At 36.7% G+C, this 17,926-nt stretch overlaps 1 protein-coding gene across 6 annotated transcripts in view; it reads left to right on the top strand.

Moving 5' to 3' along the window:
• Positions 1 to 17,926, top strand: part of vps13b (vacuolar protein sorting 13 homolog B) — a 457,366-nt gene that overhangs the window by 26,764 nt on the left and 412,676 nt on the right. For 5 of the 6 annotated variants that reach the window (XM_088326330.1, XM_088326329.1, XM_088326331.1 and 2 more), the window contains exons 9-14: positions 1,378 to 1,473; positions 2,231 to 2,353; positions 2,620 to 2,757; positions 10,421 to 10,508; positions 14,032 to 14,217; positions 16,209 to 16,378. In XM_088326330.1, the coding sequence (XP_088182456.1) occupies positions 1,378 to 1,473; positions 2,231 to 2,353; positions 2,620 to 2,757; positions 10,421 to 10,508; positions 14,032 to 14,217; positions 16,209 to 16,378 (801 nt within the window). Of the gene's footprint in view, positions 1 to 996; positions 1,122 to 1,377; positions 1,474 to 2,230; positions 2,354 to 2,619; positions 2,758 to 10,420; positions 10,509 to 14,031; positions 14,218 to 16,208; positions 16,379 to 17,926 lie in introns of those variants that run through there. The other variant, XM_088326335.1, reaches the window with a different exon arrangement.

Here is a 17,926-nt window from a genome sequence, read left to right as displayed (position 1 = left end):
TTTCTAGAAAGTTGAAAAATGATTTGTCTTCAACATTTGAAGATCTTCCTTAAAAATTGATACCATGATTGAATCTTTAAACACTTTGATCTTGAAATTCTGTTTGAATTGAATGGGTTTTAAATCAAAAGGTTTGCTTTTGATTGCTGACAATTTTATTCGTTGAAAAACAAGATGGATTAATAACTTTTTCAGACAAAATTAAGCTTTCTTTATCTCACGTCTCTGTGCTTTAGACTTTCATCTGTTGTCGTTATTATTTAGTATTTTGATTCCAAGATGTGATTGGTGGAGTGGAAAAATGAAAAATATTTCTGTTGTGTGCTTTGTTTAGAAATGAACAATTTCTGTCTGAAAATGAAACCTGTTCTTATCCATATCGTTCTACTTTTAATGAATCATTCCAAAATACTATATTTTCACTCCATTGTATTTCACATTGTTGTAAGATGGCTGCATATCATCCATTCGCAAATTTAACTACCTCTGTTCATACATACTAGGCCAAAATTGGATTGGGTTTTTCTTAGTTTTCCCACTTCCCTGACAAAAGCATCCAGCCCCCTCAATCTTGTCATTAGACATATTTTAGAAGACTACCTTTAAGTCAAGTTTTTTTTTTTTTTTTTAAAGAGTGTAAAATCAAATCAGGCAAACAATCCTAAACAATAAATATAACATATTCAATATGTGCAACCTGCAATTTTCCCAAATTACTTTCAAGAATTTGCAGGTTTAGTCGTCACAAGAATTGCAAAAGGAAGAGGGAAGCAAGTGAGTATGAGCGAATCAGCTCCATCAGTAGAAATAATAAGGCACAGCTGCTTCTTATTTTGCACCTGCTTCCTGTGCTAAAGTGTAATGGGTTGGGGCCTGTAGAATTCTACACCATCCAAATTGGAAAAGTATCACTGCTTTTCTTGTTGCAGCCAACCAGATGCTCTCCTCTGCAATTTCTCTGTTCAAACTTTACTCTGAGGACTCAAAATGGATTTTGCAGAACTACTTTACATGTACTTGCCACTACTCAAAAATCAATATTGTTTTGAAAACATGTTTTTAGTTTAGTTTTCTTTGAACATTCAAATGTGAAGTACACGGACACTATCTCAACTCATACAGTGCGTTTCTCTGAGTGATTTTACACCAATTATATTTCATTTGTACATATTTCGGTGTCAAAACAGTTTGGCCTAACTTGGACTCCACTGTGTTTTGCCTTTTGTTTATGTAAACAAAAGCTAAAAACTGCAAAACTTGCTGGTAAACTGTATTATGCATTTTTTTCTGAAACTAACATTTAAAATGTTGTTTGTATAGTTATTAGTTTCTAATTTGTTGAAAAAAAATTGCAATGGCATTTCTCCGCTTTGTCAGTTGACAGAATCACAAGCAGAGAGTAATTATTACAGTCCACAGAAGGTTAAATCAAAAGAGGTTTTGGCTTTGGAACATGAAGGAATCACTCTTGAGGTAAGAATAATCTGTATTAATGTTCATAAACCTTGCAAAATTATACTTAAAGATTCAAATTGGAATTCTTCTTGTAAACGTACTGGATACATTGGAAAATTTGCTTTGAAAGTCCTTAAAAAGTGCTTGAATTTTATCATAATCCCTCCAAAAGGAAAAGAGTAACCTTGATCTCTAAACCAGCTAACTTTCTTTCTGCCCTTCTGATGCTTGCTTGTTACAGCTATTTCATTTTACATTTCTGGTTTTAATTTGGAATAACAAAACATCAATTTTCATCTGTACTTATTCAATCTCCCAATTCAGTTACCTGGAGCCTATTGTACTTTTAGTGAAATTTCTCTTTGAGTTTGATCATTACATCATTCCTCCTTACTTGTAGATACTTTTTCTCTGATTACCTGGTTGAAATATGAATGACTTTTTTGTGTTTAAGCCTTCAGCCAAAAGTAATAATTCCACAAAATTATCAAACTCAATTTTTGTGAGTAATGCTTTTTCTGGAACTGAGGATAGGACCTTGGACCAAAAACAAAAAGCCAAATAATTCAGAAGGCTAGCCCTCCCAATTATTGTGTGAATTAAGATGTTATGTTCTATATAAATAGTACATTATTTGCTTAATATTGTTTTTTAAGGTAACACAAAAACATGAGTAATGCCTTTGCAACTAGATTGCATTCTTGTTTTAACTTGTGCAGTGATTATATTGTTGGACTCTCTCTTTTTTACACACACTTTCTCTTTTTAATTTTAGGTGCTTTTGAAAGGAGAGCCTTTCTTTGATTGTCAAATTGGTTTTGTGGGCTGCCGGGCTCTCTGTATGAAGGGTATCATGGGAGTCCGGGATTTTGAAGAGAACTTGAACCGACCTGAAGAGGTAACACTAACCTTAAACCACAAATGAAGATTTGGTGTGAAAAAAAGAAACCTGCGCTTTGGATACAATTACGCGGTCTTATTGATTTCAATGCCGTGTACTCCTTAAGCATTTACTACTGTGAACAAAATGCATAGAGTATCTGCCCTGTTACTTGTATACGTTCAGAATCTCAAAGTAAAAGACCGGAAAAAAACCTTCATAAAATGTTCATTCTTTTATTTACTTGAATCCCTTGTGAATATCTTTTGCTTTGTGTCATTTAGGATGCTGTGTTCTTCAGTTGTGGCGACACTCTAAGCAGCAAGGGAATGACCTACCTCACCAACTCTCTGTTTGACTACCGCAGTCCAGAGAACAATGGCGTCAAAGCTGAGTTCATCCTGGATTCTGTTACGCATAAGGTCAATTCACTTATCAAAAGTTATGCAAAAACACTTTGTTGACATTAGGCATAATAGTATTAAATTTCCATCTATTTTTATAATGGCTTTGTCATTTGAAACATCACTGCCTCCTACTGGTCGAGGCAAGAGTAATTTTAAAATCAAGGAAAACACCCAACACAACAAAATGCAAAAAAAAAGTACAATTATTTACTTTTCCATGCAACAACAGGAATTAAATACAAAAGCAAACAATTAGCTTGTTTAATGGATTTATTTAATATTTCTTTTATTATTTTTGGTCGAAAAACAAACTTATAGTGACGACGTTACGTCCTTTGCTTTTGTGACATATTAAAACTCTTTTGCATTTAGTATATTTTTGTATCTAAAGTCAAAATATGTGTGTGTTTTTTTAACTGAATTTAAAGTGAAAGAGAGGATCGCTGAAAAACACACGAAATACAAATACTTACAAATCTACAAAAAATAAATTGTAAAACACAAAAGAATTTGGGCTTTTTTACTCAGAGAAACCCTGAAAATACCAAAGAATAAAATATAAATTAACCTCCAATGCTTTTGAGTTGAATTGAGACACAGATCTTCTGAGAAACAATACAAAATCTAAATGAAAAAATATTTGAAACAAAAAGCAAAAGATCATCAGTCTACGGAAGATTGAATGCACTCTGCTTTGGAGCCATTAATATAATTAAAATTATTCCAAATTTGGCACATTTTCCTGCTTTTTATACATACAGTACTTTCTTTTTGTCTTCAACATTGATCTCTATTTTTACCCAACACCTACAAAGCCTTTTCGGTTTTGGTAAACATCGGTGATGTAGCCAAGCTGCATGAGCATTGTTGAGGCTTTTTCTTTTAACTCATTCTGTGTAATATCGTATAAATACTTCTTTGCCAGCGTTGTCCCTGAGTACCAAATGCAAAAAAAACTTTTTGGGGGTTTATTTTAAAACTTATTCTGAAGGCTCTGGCACTGATGATTAGTAACTAACTATCAAGCCTTTGTGAATTATTTCAGTATGATAAATCACCACTAGACGGCAGGCAGGAATGGTTTTGATCAGATCTTTGTCAACTCTTGGAGGAGCTCCCGCTTCATCATGTTGCTTTGCTTTCCCTATCATGCAATTGAGAGTGTCTGGGTGACCCCCCGAGTGACCAAAATCGTGCGATTGCTTATTGGAAAAATCAGGCTCTGAAAAACTGATGGAACGTTCATGCATAAGTTTAGTGTTCTTGCAATAAATTATTTAGAAGAAAAAATGTAAATGTAAATGTTCTGCATTTATATAGCGTTTTTCAAGTCAATAAAGACCTCCCAAAGCACTTTACAATGTGCTTCACACTTTCCCTTTTACACACACTAGCCATTGTGAATGTTCTGCTTGGAATAAATCCTTTCACAAAGAGCCATTTTTCTCAGAGGTTCTCTTGGAATGAATATTTTCAAGAAACCTAGCAATGTTCAACTGTTATTTACAAAACAATGGTGAACGCTAGAAACACACTTTCTTAATGAAAGATAAGGGTTCTAGCTTTGTTTTGATATCTCTAATGCCTATACAGCTACAGAAAAAAAATCTGCAGGCCTATTAAAATGAATCAAAATGGAAAAAAATGGTTGGCATCCGCACCTACCATTTAGAGAAATGTCTGAAACTGAATGAGTTAATTACACTTACTTCAAACCAGAAACAGTTGAACTGGTTACAAAAAAGTTATTTACTTGCAAAATAAACATGTACGCCGCCGGGGGAGTAATGCGCTTCACTCTTGTTTATTCTTCCTCATGTCTGGCGCAACAACCACTCCTGCGTCCCTGTGCTTTTCTTTGTCCCATACTGCCTTCTGTAGGAATTTATATTCTATAAAACGACATAAACAAAAAATAACTGGTTTATTCCCTCCCACAAGTACTTCCAGCTAGTTGCTAATGCGGAGGGGCGCGTGGCTAGGGATACGCTGATTTTGTGAAACGGTGCTTAAGTCCCTCACTGTTCCTCCTAACCATATGCTTTGTGAATGATTTGGACTTTCGTACCCTGATCAATAACGTGCTTTGCTAGAGTAAGGAATTAAATTCGATGTTAAAGTGGAGTAATGGGATTGAGCCCTAGTACACTTTTTACCTGTTATTAATCAATCATTGAGGCTCACTGCAAGATGCTCCTTGTTTTTTTAGTTAAGACACTGGGACTCAAGTATCCATGCATCTAAATATTTTAAAGCGCAAAGCTGCAACAGCTGTGTGACGAAAACAGACACATCCCACTTGTGGTAACATTTTGCACCGATGACATGCTTTGCCCTCTCTCAGGTTTTGTTAAACTAAGTTGCCCACAGTTTGAGCTCAGTTTTAGCTTTCATGCCCACATCCTATGACTAATTTGAAATTGCATACATACAACATGCACAGTTAAAACTTTCAAGTTTAAGGGATACAACCCTTAGAACTATTCCAAGGGGATTGAAGGACTCATATAGTCACATAAAAATGCACCTAGCCATTATAGTGTTTTGCTTAGGGCAAGTTATACATTGTAATTAGTAGTGTTAACGTTTTTTTATAAAGTGATGTCTGCTGTAACTATATTCAGAGGTAGTAAATACATAGATTCCTGCAGTTTAAAAATATAGTTAAAGTTTGCATAGAGTTTCATCTTAGAAAATCAGTTTTACATAAATGTTTTATTTCCCTTTAAAATAATTCCTTGTAATTATAACCACCCAGCTGTTTGCCTCTGATAGAGGATTTTTTTTCTCCTATTGAACAAGTAACTACATCAGGAGGGATCGTGTGACACCCACTGTCAGGGCTCGAGTGTTGACTTTGCTCCCAAATGCTCATGACCATCAGTGAAGCATTTGTTTGGATATCCATTCACCCAATCTATTCAGCCTCGAAAGTCAAAGAGTCAAAGGTTTTCGTGTTAATTCATTAGCGGTTTTGAAATCAGCCAATGGCTTTGATCCAAAAGCATGGCAGCACTATTAGTTCCCCTTATAAATATTACTCATTAACCTGCTTTTCTGATAAGGCTCTATACAAATTTCTGTTTGGATAGCTTTAGATTTCATCTGGGGTTTGGTTAAGTGGGTGTGAGTTCTATGTGCGTCTTTTGTTTTATACACTCTCATTTTGTGTTTCTTTGAACAAGTTTGAGAAATGTAGTACACGTGTATACTCTGATATTTACCTTTCTTGAGTGCTCGAGTGTGGAAAATTTTGCAGGCTATTCCTTGTAGGAGCAGAAAAGCAATATTAATGTTGAGTTTGTATTGCAATAATGTTAACCGCATATTTAAAACGTGGATATAATCTATCAGTTAATTGACCGACCAACTGACCCACACTTAAAAACAATCACAGTTTTCATTAACTAGACTTAGTACCATTTTGCTGTTCTACAATCACAGATTTTGGAATTTAGACTTAATTTGCTTCAACACAAAGAACAATATATGTTATGTGTATGTGGGTGTTTTGGATGAATTTTCCTAGAATTTCGGTATTTAAAAAATAGAACTTTCTTGTACATCTTTTTTGTAGAGCCAACTTCCCCTCAAACTGCAACTGTAAGTCTTTTCGACTAGTTTCAGTTCTGACCTGAAGATCTAGAGCAGAGGTCTCAAACTCTTGACTTGAGGGCCTCCGGAGCTAGGGTCTGGGTGAGGTTGGGCCAAATTGGGTTTTCCACAAGAAACCTAATGGTTAAAAAAAAAAAGCAATTTTTTTTTTGTAAAATATATTTTTAAAAATGCTACACAAAATAAGATGTACAAATAAAATATATCAAGAATCAATGTGAAAATAAATCAAATAGTAATAAATGAATCCATAATTTGCATGGGCCTCACTTAAATCAAAGGGACAGTGTGAATTATTTGACCACTAGATGTTGCTTTATTGTGCCGTACAAGTGAAAACGAGTACTACAAAGAAAAAAGATTAACTACAGAGACTTGGTGTCCAAACTAAATCAATTCTTTGCCCAGCCTTTTGCAAAGAAAGAAATAAGAAAATAAAAAACACAAAAACGGAAAAAGATGGATGTAAAGGAAAAGGGATAAGCAAAAAAAACAGAGGAAAAAATAAAAATAAGAAAAAAGCCAGGCAAAAAGAAAATGAAATTTTTTGGGGGGGTGGTGGTTTGTAGCAGCAAGATGGACAACAATGATGTCACCGCCATCTAAGTGAGGCTAATGTTATGTAAAAAAAATATGCAAATTTCTCTACCTATGGGTATGTTAAAACATACACTTTATTTATTTTTGACGTAAAACATGCTTTAAATGTACATCACTATTCAACAGCAGAACATCAGCTACGGCCGACTCTTATTCCTGGGCCTCATTCTGCCGGGATAAATCCAGGTCACCACATCCGGGAGGTGTTTAGGTGACTTATTCCAACCAGATGCATTAAGTGAAGCTACCTCATCTGGCTTTACTCTGAACCTTCCCTCTTTGACTGAGCTGCTTCCCTAATATCAAGGGAGAGCTGCTAAAAAACTAATTTTAGTTTCTAAAAGCACGATCATATATTTATAAATTACAATTTATGTATGCATATTAGGAACGTGGATTGACGGTGATATTCCTTACTAAGACAGACTAAAAGGTCGGCGACCCAGCTGTTATTGCACTAATACACCAGTGGATCCCTGGTTGAATGCAACCTAATATACATTAAGCTCCTCAATTTGATGCAGTATGTTTATCTCAATGCGGACAAGGCGCAATTCACCCTTTGCGGGACTACTGTCTCAGAATTGGGGGTTGTAAATTGAACCTTACCACTTATACTTAAAGATCAGTCCTTGATGAAGCCAACACAAACTTATTTATAAAACAAACAAAAAAAAAAAGTGGCGGCTTAATACTTAGAACACAATAATGGACTTGCTCAATATGTCTGTTTACCCTAGAAATTATGTTCAAGAAAAGTGGGAATACAATGGGAGACAGACGAGTCTCTTAAGGCCGTGTGAATGGCCATTTCCATCAAATCTGGTGTGATAGTTTGTTGAAGTATAAAGCGGCCCTGGCCTCTGCAAAATCAGCCTACCTTTCGAAGGTGATTGCGTCACAAAAGAACAATCCCAAGGTCCTTTTTGACACTGTAGCATCGCTTACAAGGCAACAGACTATCCCAGATAGCTCCACTCATTCTGCCCACGACATATTGGTCTTCTTTACTAAGAAGATCCAAAGCATACAGGAAGAAATCGCTAAAGACAGTATTAATTCAACACATACTAAAGCACTCAAATCTCTAGATGCACGACATGGTGGCTGTCTAGGTATTTTGTCCCGTTTTAGTGAACTGTCACTCGATAATCTTAAACAGATGGTGAATACGGCCAAACCGACGACTTGCCAGTTCGACCCGCTTCCAGGTTCACTTATTAAAGGTCTCTTTTGCATTCTTGCACCTTCAGTTCTAAATATTTTAAACATATCACTCTCCTCAGGTGTAGTTCCAGCGGCTTTTAAGTCCGCCGTCATTAAACCCACACTGAAACGACCCAACCTTGATCCAGAAAACGTATGTAATTATAGACCTGTGTCAAACCTACCATTTCTTTCTAAAATACTTGAAAAAGTAGTGGCACAGCAGCTGAATGATTTTATGTCCGAGAACAATCTCTTTGAATCAATGCAATCAGGATTCAGGGCTAACCACTCTACTGAGACAGCTCTGATTAAGGTAACCAATGATCTCCTACGGGCAATGGACTCTGGCGCATCATCACATTTGCTGCTGCTGGACCTTAGTGCTGCATTTGACACAGTGGACCATAATATCTTGCCAGAACGGTTGGAAAAATGGATTGGTCTCTCAGGAAACGTCCTCTTATGGTTCAGATCCTACCTCTCAGATAGGACACACTGCGTTAAATATGGCGAATTGACATCTGAGCCATTTAGTGTTACTTGTGGTGTTCCGCAGGGTTCAGTGCTTGGCCCCCTTTTCTTCAGCATTTATATGCTTCCACTAGGTGATATTATTCGCAAGTATAATATCAGTTACCATTGCTACGCAGGTGACACTCAACTCTATCTCCCGATGGAGGAATATGCCACACTAAACTTTGGAAATTTGGAGGCCTGCCTCACTGAGATAAGAGTGGATGTCACTCAATTTCCTGCGTCTTAACTCTGTAAAGACTGAAATGTTAGTTATTGGTCCATCTAAGTCCCGTGACTTATTCTCTAAAACCGCTGTGAACATAGACAATTGCCACATCACACAGAGCGACTCACTTAAAAATTTAGGTGTCATTTTCGACCCCGATCTGTCCTTTCAAACACATGTGAAGAAAATTACTAGAACCGCTTTCTTCCATCTCCGTAACATTGCTAAAATTCGTCCTTTCTCAGTCGGATGCGGAAATCATAATTCACGCGTTTGTTACCTCCCGTCTCGATCACTGTAATGCACTACTTTCCTGTCTTCCGATGACCAGACTCAAGAGTCTTCAGCTGGTACAAAAAGCTGCAGCGAGGCTTTTAACAAGGACAAAAAAGTACGATCACATCACCCCAATTTTGGCTGACCTGCATTGGCTCCCTGTTAGCCTAAGATGCGATTTTAAGGTTCTCCTATTACTATAAAAAATCATACATGGACTTTCCCCCTCGTATCTTTCAGATCTGATTTCCCCCTATGTCCCGGCCCGAAGCCTTCGTTCCGAGAGCGCCGGTCTCCTGGTGATCCCAAGAGCCAAGAAGTGTTCCGCTGGTTCGAGAGCGTTCTCCATCCGGGCACCGGTGTTGTGGAACGCTCTTCCCCCTGAGATCCGATCTGCAACCTCAGTGGAAATGTTTAAATCTAAGCTTAAAACTCACTTCTACTCTATAGCATACTAATAACCTAAACTTCTTCTATGTAATAACTTGTGAAGCCCTTTGAGACTATTTGTGATTAAGGGCTATACAAAAAAAAATGACTTGACTTGACTTGACGTGTGAATCCTCCACAAAAAAAGGAAACACCGAAACACATGACGAATAATTAAAAAAATAAAGTAAGCGAGAGAAGCACGGCCTGGCTCCAGCCCGAACTAGTGATTGACATCTGAGACCTGACATGGCCTGAATTTTGGGCCTCGTTCGGGCCCAGGCCGAAGATCATACCTTTAATTTCTGTGTATACCAGAGGCAAAGGCCATCTCTTGCATTGTATAACATTATACAGTACCACATTGCAAACAAGACAGTGTTTCTTGCGGGGCTTTGAAAATATTTTTAGTCCCAGTTTATGATACTGTGCATATTGCCTGAAGTCACCTGGGTGCATATTTATTAGCACATAAAATTATGACAAGAACATAAAACTGTCCAATTGATTGGGGGAAAAATAATCAGGGTGTTTCAAGCAACTTTTAGCCTCTGTTTTAAACGATATATGAAACAATTATTCCTAAATAATCAAGTGGTGCAAGAATTTCATTTTTTTATTCATCTGATTGTATCATAAAAAAGTACAAACATTTTCCCCAAAAATAGGTCAGCTCATCCCCGCAATGATCTTCAGTTTTCACCCCCTCTTTTTCGTTCCTAGATGTGGCCAGGCATTGATAATCTTGAAATCCGCTTGTTTGCTCTCAGGCGACAATGTTTTTTAAACTTTTCTTTTGTTTAACAGGAGACCTACACAGAGATAGCAGGCATGCAACGCTTTGGTGCTTTCTACTTGGATTACCTTTACACAATGGAGAACAGCAGCAGCAAAGGTATTGTCTTAAAATCATTCTTTATCAGCATTTGTTTGTTCTTTTTTGCTCAGACCTGCCCTGCCTTTCTTTCTTTCGGTCTTATGCGTTCTAATAAATTCCCCTTCTTCACCACAATTGATCTCCTTTTTGTGCTTTTTAATAAGACAAGTGTCCTGAAAACTTGAATAAAGAGATGGGCTTGTTTGAGCCACAAGCACCTGGTCCTTGACCCTCCCTGTCCTTTGTCTCACCCTCAACTTACCTGGAGGGCAACTGTCACTAAAGTGTTTAGTCTGCTGACACATATTTGAGTTTCATTCTCCTTCAGCTTGTTGAAACATTGTCCCTCCCCAGTCTCTCTACCTGTGAGCCTTTGAGAAATTGAATACTGGGACTGTCTTATTTAATTAGTTGTCAATCTTTCTGGCAAGTGTTGCGATTTGGATGGGCCTCCTCACTTTTGAACAAAAGCAGTCAATGTTGAAGTCAGTGCAACCTGAAGTTTCCATCGAGCAACATTTTTTGTACTACTGAAAAAATAAAATTGAACCCCAAAATGCCTGTGTGTGTTACTGCTGGATTACTAAGTAGAACTATTTGGATGTGTTGGCTTTTTATGATGTAAACCCATGAGCTGGATTTTCAGACATGATGAAGTCTGACTGACATTAAAGATTTATATCGGCTCTCAACTCCAGAGAGACCATGTGGTTTTGGCTCGATTTGAGGGACAGTCCAGTCTGACAGACAAATGTTGAAGTGGAATCTATTTGAAGTTGAATTCTTGCCAAATTGTCCATCCTTCTTCGTGAAGTCTGCAGTGGCTCATTGTGTATGAATCAACACCTGGACAATAAATGATCCACCTTCTGGAAAAGCAGATTTTAGCAAGGATTTATTTTGGTATTATAAGTCGGTATTACTGTTGTCTGCGCTGAAATGACTAATACAAATCTGGAAGTTTTTACGACATTAATATATTTTTCTTTTTAGGAAAGCATATTGAGGTCTGTAACCATTGATGAAAGACACTAATTGAATGTTGTAAAGAAAAAAAGGGTTGATGTTTATCCTTGGCAAAGCGTTTTGTAGTACAGTGATCCCTATTTTTCAAGAGAGTTGCATTCCATAAAAGTCCTACAATTGTCAAAAATCGCAAAGTAGAAACATACTTATCAGATATCAGTAACATTTAATATATATGACTGTAACAAAATAACAACTATTTATCCACAAATAAAAACAACACAGAATTGCAGTTGAATGAATAGTCTTTTTTGCGATTACACAAAAGTACCAAAACATTGACTGGTAACCGTACGAAAGTGATGTATACAGCGGCCACATTGACTTGTGTGCCGTTTTTTTTTTTTGACCGACAGCAAACACCAGCTTATCACAGTTGTGTGCACAGACAGGCATGCCCATCCAACGCTTACACACACACACACTTACCTACCTTCCAAACATGCCCTGTCATAGCATTTGCTATGTGGTGTCTGTTGCAGAACACAATGGACGATATATTGATATTAATGAAATTAAAGACAGTTCAATTTAAAATCTGTGAAGTATCGATACCGTGAAAAGTAACCTGCAATACAGCAAAGGATAACTGTACATGACTTTTTTAGTAAATAATGGAGATTCAACAATTCTCCCAAAATGAATAAAAACAAAAAAAAAACAGTAGTTATTGTGAAAATTAACTGTCAAACGTGTGTTTTACAGTAGGAGTAGTGTGAGTACTCCTGTGGGACGATTGTGGTTACCTTGTCCAATGGAATGCTTCTCTTCTGTCAGTTTTTCCCCTCCTTACCACACACAGACCAGATCCGGTGTCGTCTAAACAACTTAGTCTGTATTGCCACAGGTCTAATATAAACTCTGTATCAACTGAAACACTAACCGACAGAGGTCACACTTACGATTGACTTAATTTTCAAGTAATTCTCCTTTTTTATCCTGAGACATGGAGACAGACTTTAAATTGTTAAATCCTTACTGTTTTCGGCTTCACATTTTCACTGACTATTCAAATGTTTCCATATGGTTAATATTAGGCCTAATTCTTTCCAGTGAAATCTAATTGAAGAAGGAAAAAGGAAGTGGCATTGCCAGTTGCCCGTTTTTGTTAGATTCAAAAGTATATGTTCTGCATCAGAAAACTGTCTTGGCTGAGAAAGTGGACGTAGAATGTTCTGTGCTTGTGGAACATAAAGCAAGTTGTGACCCTTTGTCCTTTCACTGCCTGTGTTCCATTCATCCACCTCTTTTATTTTTAATTTCTTCAGTTTTATTACCGGGGAGCATAGTCTTTTAAGTGGACCTCTGGAACAGAGGCCTGCCGAGACTGAAGGGACAGCTGTGTGAGTGGACATTTGGAAAACTCATCATTTGAGAGTTTAATGCTACGTGAGCTGACTCTTTTGGCCTCTAGCAAATCATTGCATCACTCAATACATTTTCAATTGCCCTTCCTCAGAACATTATTATTTCTGAACAGCAAGATCAAATAGATTTATTACAGTGAAAGCAGTGTTGGAAGTAGAGGACATTTGTCTTGGTGTATGGTCCATGAAGAAAGATGGCCTCACTGCAAAAAATAAGCTAGAAATTTGAGAAAAAGTTATAGGAATTAAATATAATGGTAAAGTATTCTTCTACTCGCAGATAATTTTTCAATTTTAAGTTTTTATTTCCATGTCATTTTGATTAAAATAATCAAAATAGGTAAAACATAATTTAAGTTGTGATCTGCTTATGCCATATCATATTATTTTGCTCAAGTGTTAATTTGAAGTGAATATATAAATTAGATAAAGATAATACTTAAAATGCATTCTAGGCTGAGTATTTGGTTTTTATTATTTTTATAATGTCTTTTGCTGGGAAAAAAAACCCCAACAGTCAATTTTTTTTTTGTGTGCTAGCAATTGCTTAAGGCAGAGGGTTCTTAACGTTTGTTTAAAGCAGTATAAGTAATATGATAATGTATATACTTTTGCTATTTTTTTAATTATATACAGCTTTTTGTTTCAGCTGTGTGTGTGTTATCAAAGCTCTAGAAATAAGAAAAAAAGAGGTGACATTGCTCGTTTTTGCAGCCATAAAAATGTTTTTTTTTTTTTTGGGTTGGCTCTGGTTTTCAAAAAATGTTTAATACTTTTAGATTTTGATGTTTCTTTGTTTGTCCCACAGGTAAGCAATTTAGTTTTTGATAATGGATCTCCTGTATGACAGTCATAGTCATATATGCAAATAAGGATGTGTTATCCTGTGCTATCCCTCTTTTGACAACAATGCAAACATTTGTTGGCCTGGAAAGGGATGGGCGCCACCAGGTTGTACTTGCCCAAGACACACCAAAGGAAGTGGTGCCCCTACGACCTTACTGATTAAGGGATCCAACCTCAGAGTTCATAGTCGGCAACAGAAAGGGGCATGCTCAATATTTGGTTGTATCCCACAAGTTAGAGTGCAATCTGAAAAATGTTGTGTGGTATGTTCATTCTAAACAAATGCATCATTTTGTTGCTAGATACTCACGACATATCTGCGGTGAATGCAGAAGAAGTAGTGCCAACTATTCAAGAAGCATCTGTCAAGAGACTTGTGGTTGGACCTCTCGACATCAAACTTAATAGTAGCGCTGTCCACCGTATACTTAAGATGCTCACTTGTGCCATGGACCACGAGTATGAACCCTACAGTAAACCACAGCAAGGTTAGATGATACTTTGTCTGAAATTATATCGATGTTTTTTTGCAAGTTAAAAACCCTAACCAAGTTTATTTTTAATGGTTTATTCAACCGTATTAAGGGAGGTAAGGACAAACAAGTTGGTGGTGATCAGCCTTGCAAAACTGTTCAGTTCATCACCTGGATGTTGCGGTAGAATATAGACCATGTTTGCAAATTCTCTAAACTATTAACCCCAAAGTTGTGTTAGGAATTGGCACAACAAAGCGATGTTAGTGGGTCAATTTTTACCCAGGGTCTAACCATCCCTGACCACCAAAAAGAAAGATGTATTGCTCAATATAGTTAATACAACATCCTAACATACAATATATGCACCCAAAACCATATATTCCCATTGTAATTGGAGTCCATGGCCCCTCACTATTATTACATTTTATAAACTTTAAACGGGTCCCTAACTAATCCAATAGTAAAGAAAAGGGAAAAGTATATTGGTTGAATTCAGCTTTTTATAATTCTACTAAAACTTGAATGGATTGGGAGCTAAAAAAAAAAGACGACCTCTCCGATGAATAACATGGGTCACTTTTGCTGCATTTCGGCCAAAGCAGGCCTAAAATAACCCCAGCCCACCCCAACCTCGGCCCGTAATGATTGATGCCTGAGCCCGACCCGGCCTGAGCCTGACCAATTCACTTAGTTTGCTTGCCTGAGCCAGAAGAAAACCTGAAATTTGATTTTTTTATTTGTTAGGATGCGAGAGGAGGAAGAAAGGAAGAGTGTGTCAGTCAGACTTATAGAGCTCACTGCTCTGGGAAAAGAGCAAGGCCACAGCTATCATTTTTTGCAGGGAATGCTACTTTGCGAGACCTGTATTTAAAGAGCAGTTAGTAATTAAATAGCAAATTCCATACAGTGCCTTCCCAGTTACATCCAAATAATTTATTTTATTAAAACTATGCCTTAGTTTAGCATCCATTAGATGAAGGATCGGGCCTAAAAAAAAAAAAAAATCCAACCTGACCAAGGCCCGCGAGTATTAAAACCCGACTCAGCCCAAGCCCGACCAATTAACCGAGCCTGAAGCAAAGCTGAAATTTCATATTTTATTTGTTAGGGCTAAGGACGAGGAAGGGTGAATTATGATTAAAAAAGATTAAAGCCTGTTTTTTTGTAATGCAATCAAGTTAAGCAATTTTGTGCGAACAATTTCTGCAGAGGTTATATCAACTGGCAAATTTCCGCCATTAACACAATTTTTTAAGAGTTTGGCGGAAACATTCTGAGGCCCTCTTGTCTTTTTGATGGACTGGAAAATTAGGCCATAAACCAGAGAAGCAGTACATCCTTAAGACTCTAGTACGCTACTTTAAGAGATAGACAGAGAGAGAGAGTAAGAGAAAGGCAGTCGGGTCGGGCATGGACTTAAGATCTTACCTCTGGTATCCTTTCATCATTTTGTTATCCATAATATCTAAAAAACCGTTTCACAATTTTTTTCCATGGCAAAATATTATTTTGTTTTGTAAAGAGCCCTGAAAAAACGTTATTACGATTATTTATGAAAATCATTTTTGTTTTGTGTGCCCTTTTGTTTCAGCCTAATTTAGATATACATAACTTTATGATAAAAGTCGTTTTCTTACGTAGTTTCATAAGGTAATTTGCTTGTATATGTGCACCCCCTCCAAGGAAGCAAAATGTTTATTTTATGTAAGTTTTTTATGTTTCAAGTTTGGAATATATCCTTATCAATTAATTGTTTGAGTTAGTTTTATTCTTTTAGCTCTTCCAGTGAAATAAGGTGAATTACAGTGACGCAAATGCGGACTTATGGTCAAACATTGGCAATGAAAGGGGCTCTGATATTCATGGACTGTTGCTCATCGAAATGGCACGCTGCAAATTGATTTTTTTCATTTTGATTTTCTTATCTTTGTTGTCAGATTTGTTTAACGTTCATATTTTTAATCATTATTACCAATAGCACTTAGTCGTTATCGTGTCTACAGAAATTGTGGAAGAAGTTTGCTCTCCAGCGACTCCAGAAGAGATCTCTAGACTAGAGGAATTCATCCCCACGAGGCTCACTTGTCTCACACTCCTGCAAGTCTCAATCACAGTTTCAATGGCTGAATTCAACCTTCTTCATATGCTCATGCCGGTCATAAAAGGAGGCAAGGTGAGTACGAAAGAATACAATGCACAGAATTTACTGCATGCATACCAACTCGTTACTCAAAAATGATTGCAGAACATACAGATGATGCACTGATTGTGAAGTGCACGCCCACAAAAATGATCTTTTGTCATATTTTCTTCATGTATAAGGCACGCTGGACCATAAGGTGCATGGAATTAAAACTACAGTAAGGGCTAGGGTTGCACAATTAATATAAAATAGCGTATTTGCATTGTTTGAGCAGTCAGAATAGATCACTGATAATTGATTTACAGATATTGGTGTGGAGAACACCGAATTCTACCCACTAGAGGATACAGACGAAAAGGCATTCGATTTTAGCTTATCATAACGCCAATTTTAGTCAAGGTAGAAAATTGTTGATTTTATTTTTGAGCCAGGCCATAAGAATATCGTCAGACATTAAACTGGTCCGAGGTAAAGCTGACTCTAAGTCTTTACGAAGCACATATGATTCCGGACTAAATAAGGAGTAAGACATTGTTTGAAGTATTCCGGTTGTTCTTAACTGAATGAAGAGAACGGCATCGTGGAAAGTTATTAGGTCATCCTGAAATATATAATTAAATGCATGGCTGCACATATTCAAAACTTTTTGTCAATAACAATGCTTAGTTTGAGCTGAAAAAAAGTCAAACAATTTTCTCTCTACTAATTCTACTATTATTCTCTCTACTCTGGTACCATGACTAAAACTGTGTTATAATGAGGTAAGACCAAATGCCTTTCCCTGTGTTGACTTTATCACTAGTGGATAGCATCCTGTGCTCTCCCCATTGTAATCCAGATTGAATCCTGCTTCATTCAATGTTTTAAAAATTGTGAACAACTATTCATGTCCATTGCTGTCTGGGTTGATCCTGTTGCAATTGTTGTCAGTGATAAAATCTATTGACTGACCGTAACTGGGGCTGCAACAACTAATCGATAAGATCCATTATTAAGTTTTTGCAACTAATTAGATCACCGATTCCTTGGATCACGTGATTTCTGAGCCACTAAGTACGTTGCGTCAATGCAAATAAGAGTTCACACAGTCCCGTTGTGACACTGTGTAGTACCACTTTAATTCGGCTGAGGGTGCATGGCAGTTTTTATATAAAAAAAGTTATTTTACATTATCTTACAATTTTTTATTGAACATTAGCGCATTACAAACAAACGAGGTTGAAACTTTGTAGTGTTAAACTATTTCCTTATGAAACAAAGCCAATACATTTCAATGGAACAGAAAGTGCTGCAGAAGTACAGAGGAAAAAAACTGAGTCAATAAAATGAATAATGTAAAAGAAAAGTAATAATTAATCATGTTGTCTGCACAAGGGGGAGATTCTTAAGAATATTATATATAACTTTTGTTTTGGAGTGGTTTATCATGTTCACAGAGTCATGCAAAACAACAACATGTTGAAAACACTTTGAAAGTGGATTTACATTTTTGATGTATTCCTTTGTGGATAAAGAAAATGCTACTCATAAATATGAAATTTTTTTGATCTTTCTTTTTTGTATGATAAATCCAAATAT

This window comes from Urocampus carinirostris, chromosome 2 (genome assembly GCF_059441175.1).
Source record: "Urocampus carinirostris isolate Australia breed hairy pipefish chromosome 2, RoL_Ucar_1.0, whole genome shotgun sequence".
NCBI lineage: Eukaryota > Metazoa > Chordata > Actinopteri > Syngnathiformes > Syngnathidae > Urocampus > Urocampus carinirostris.
Note: the sequence above shows the minus strand (reverse complement) of the source record. Positions and strands in the feature narration are given on the sequence as shown.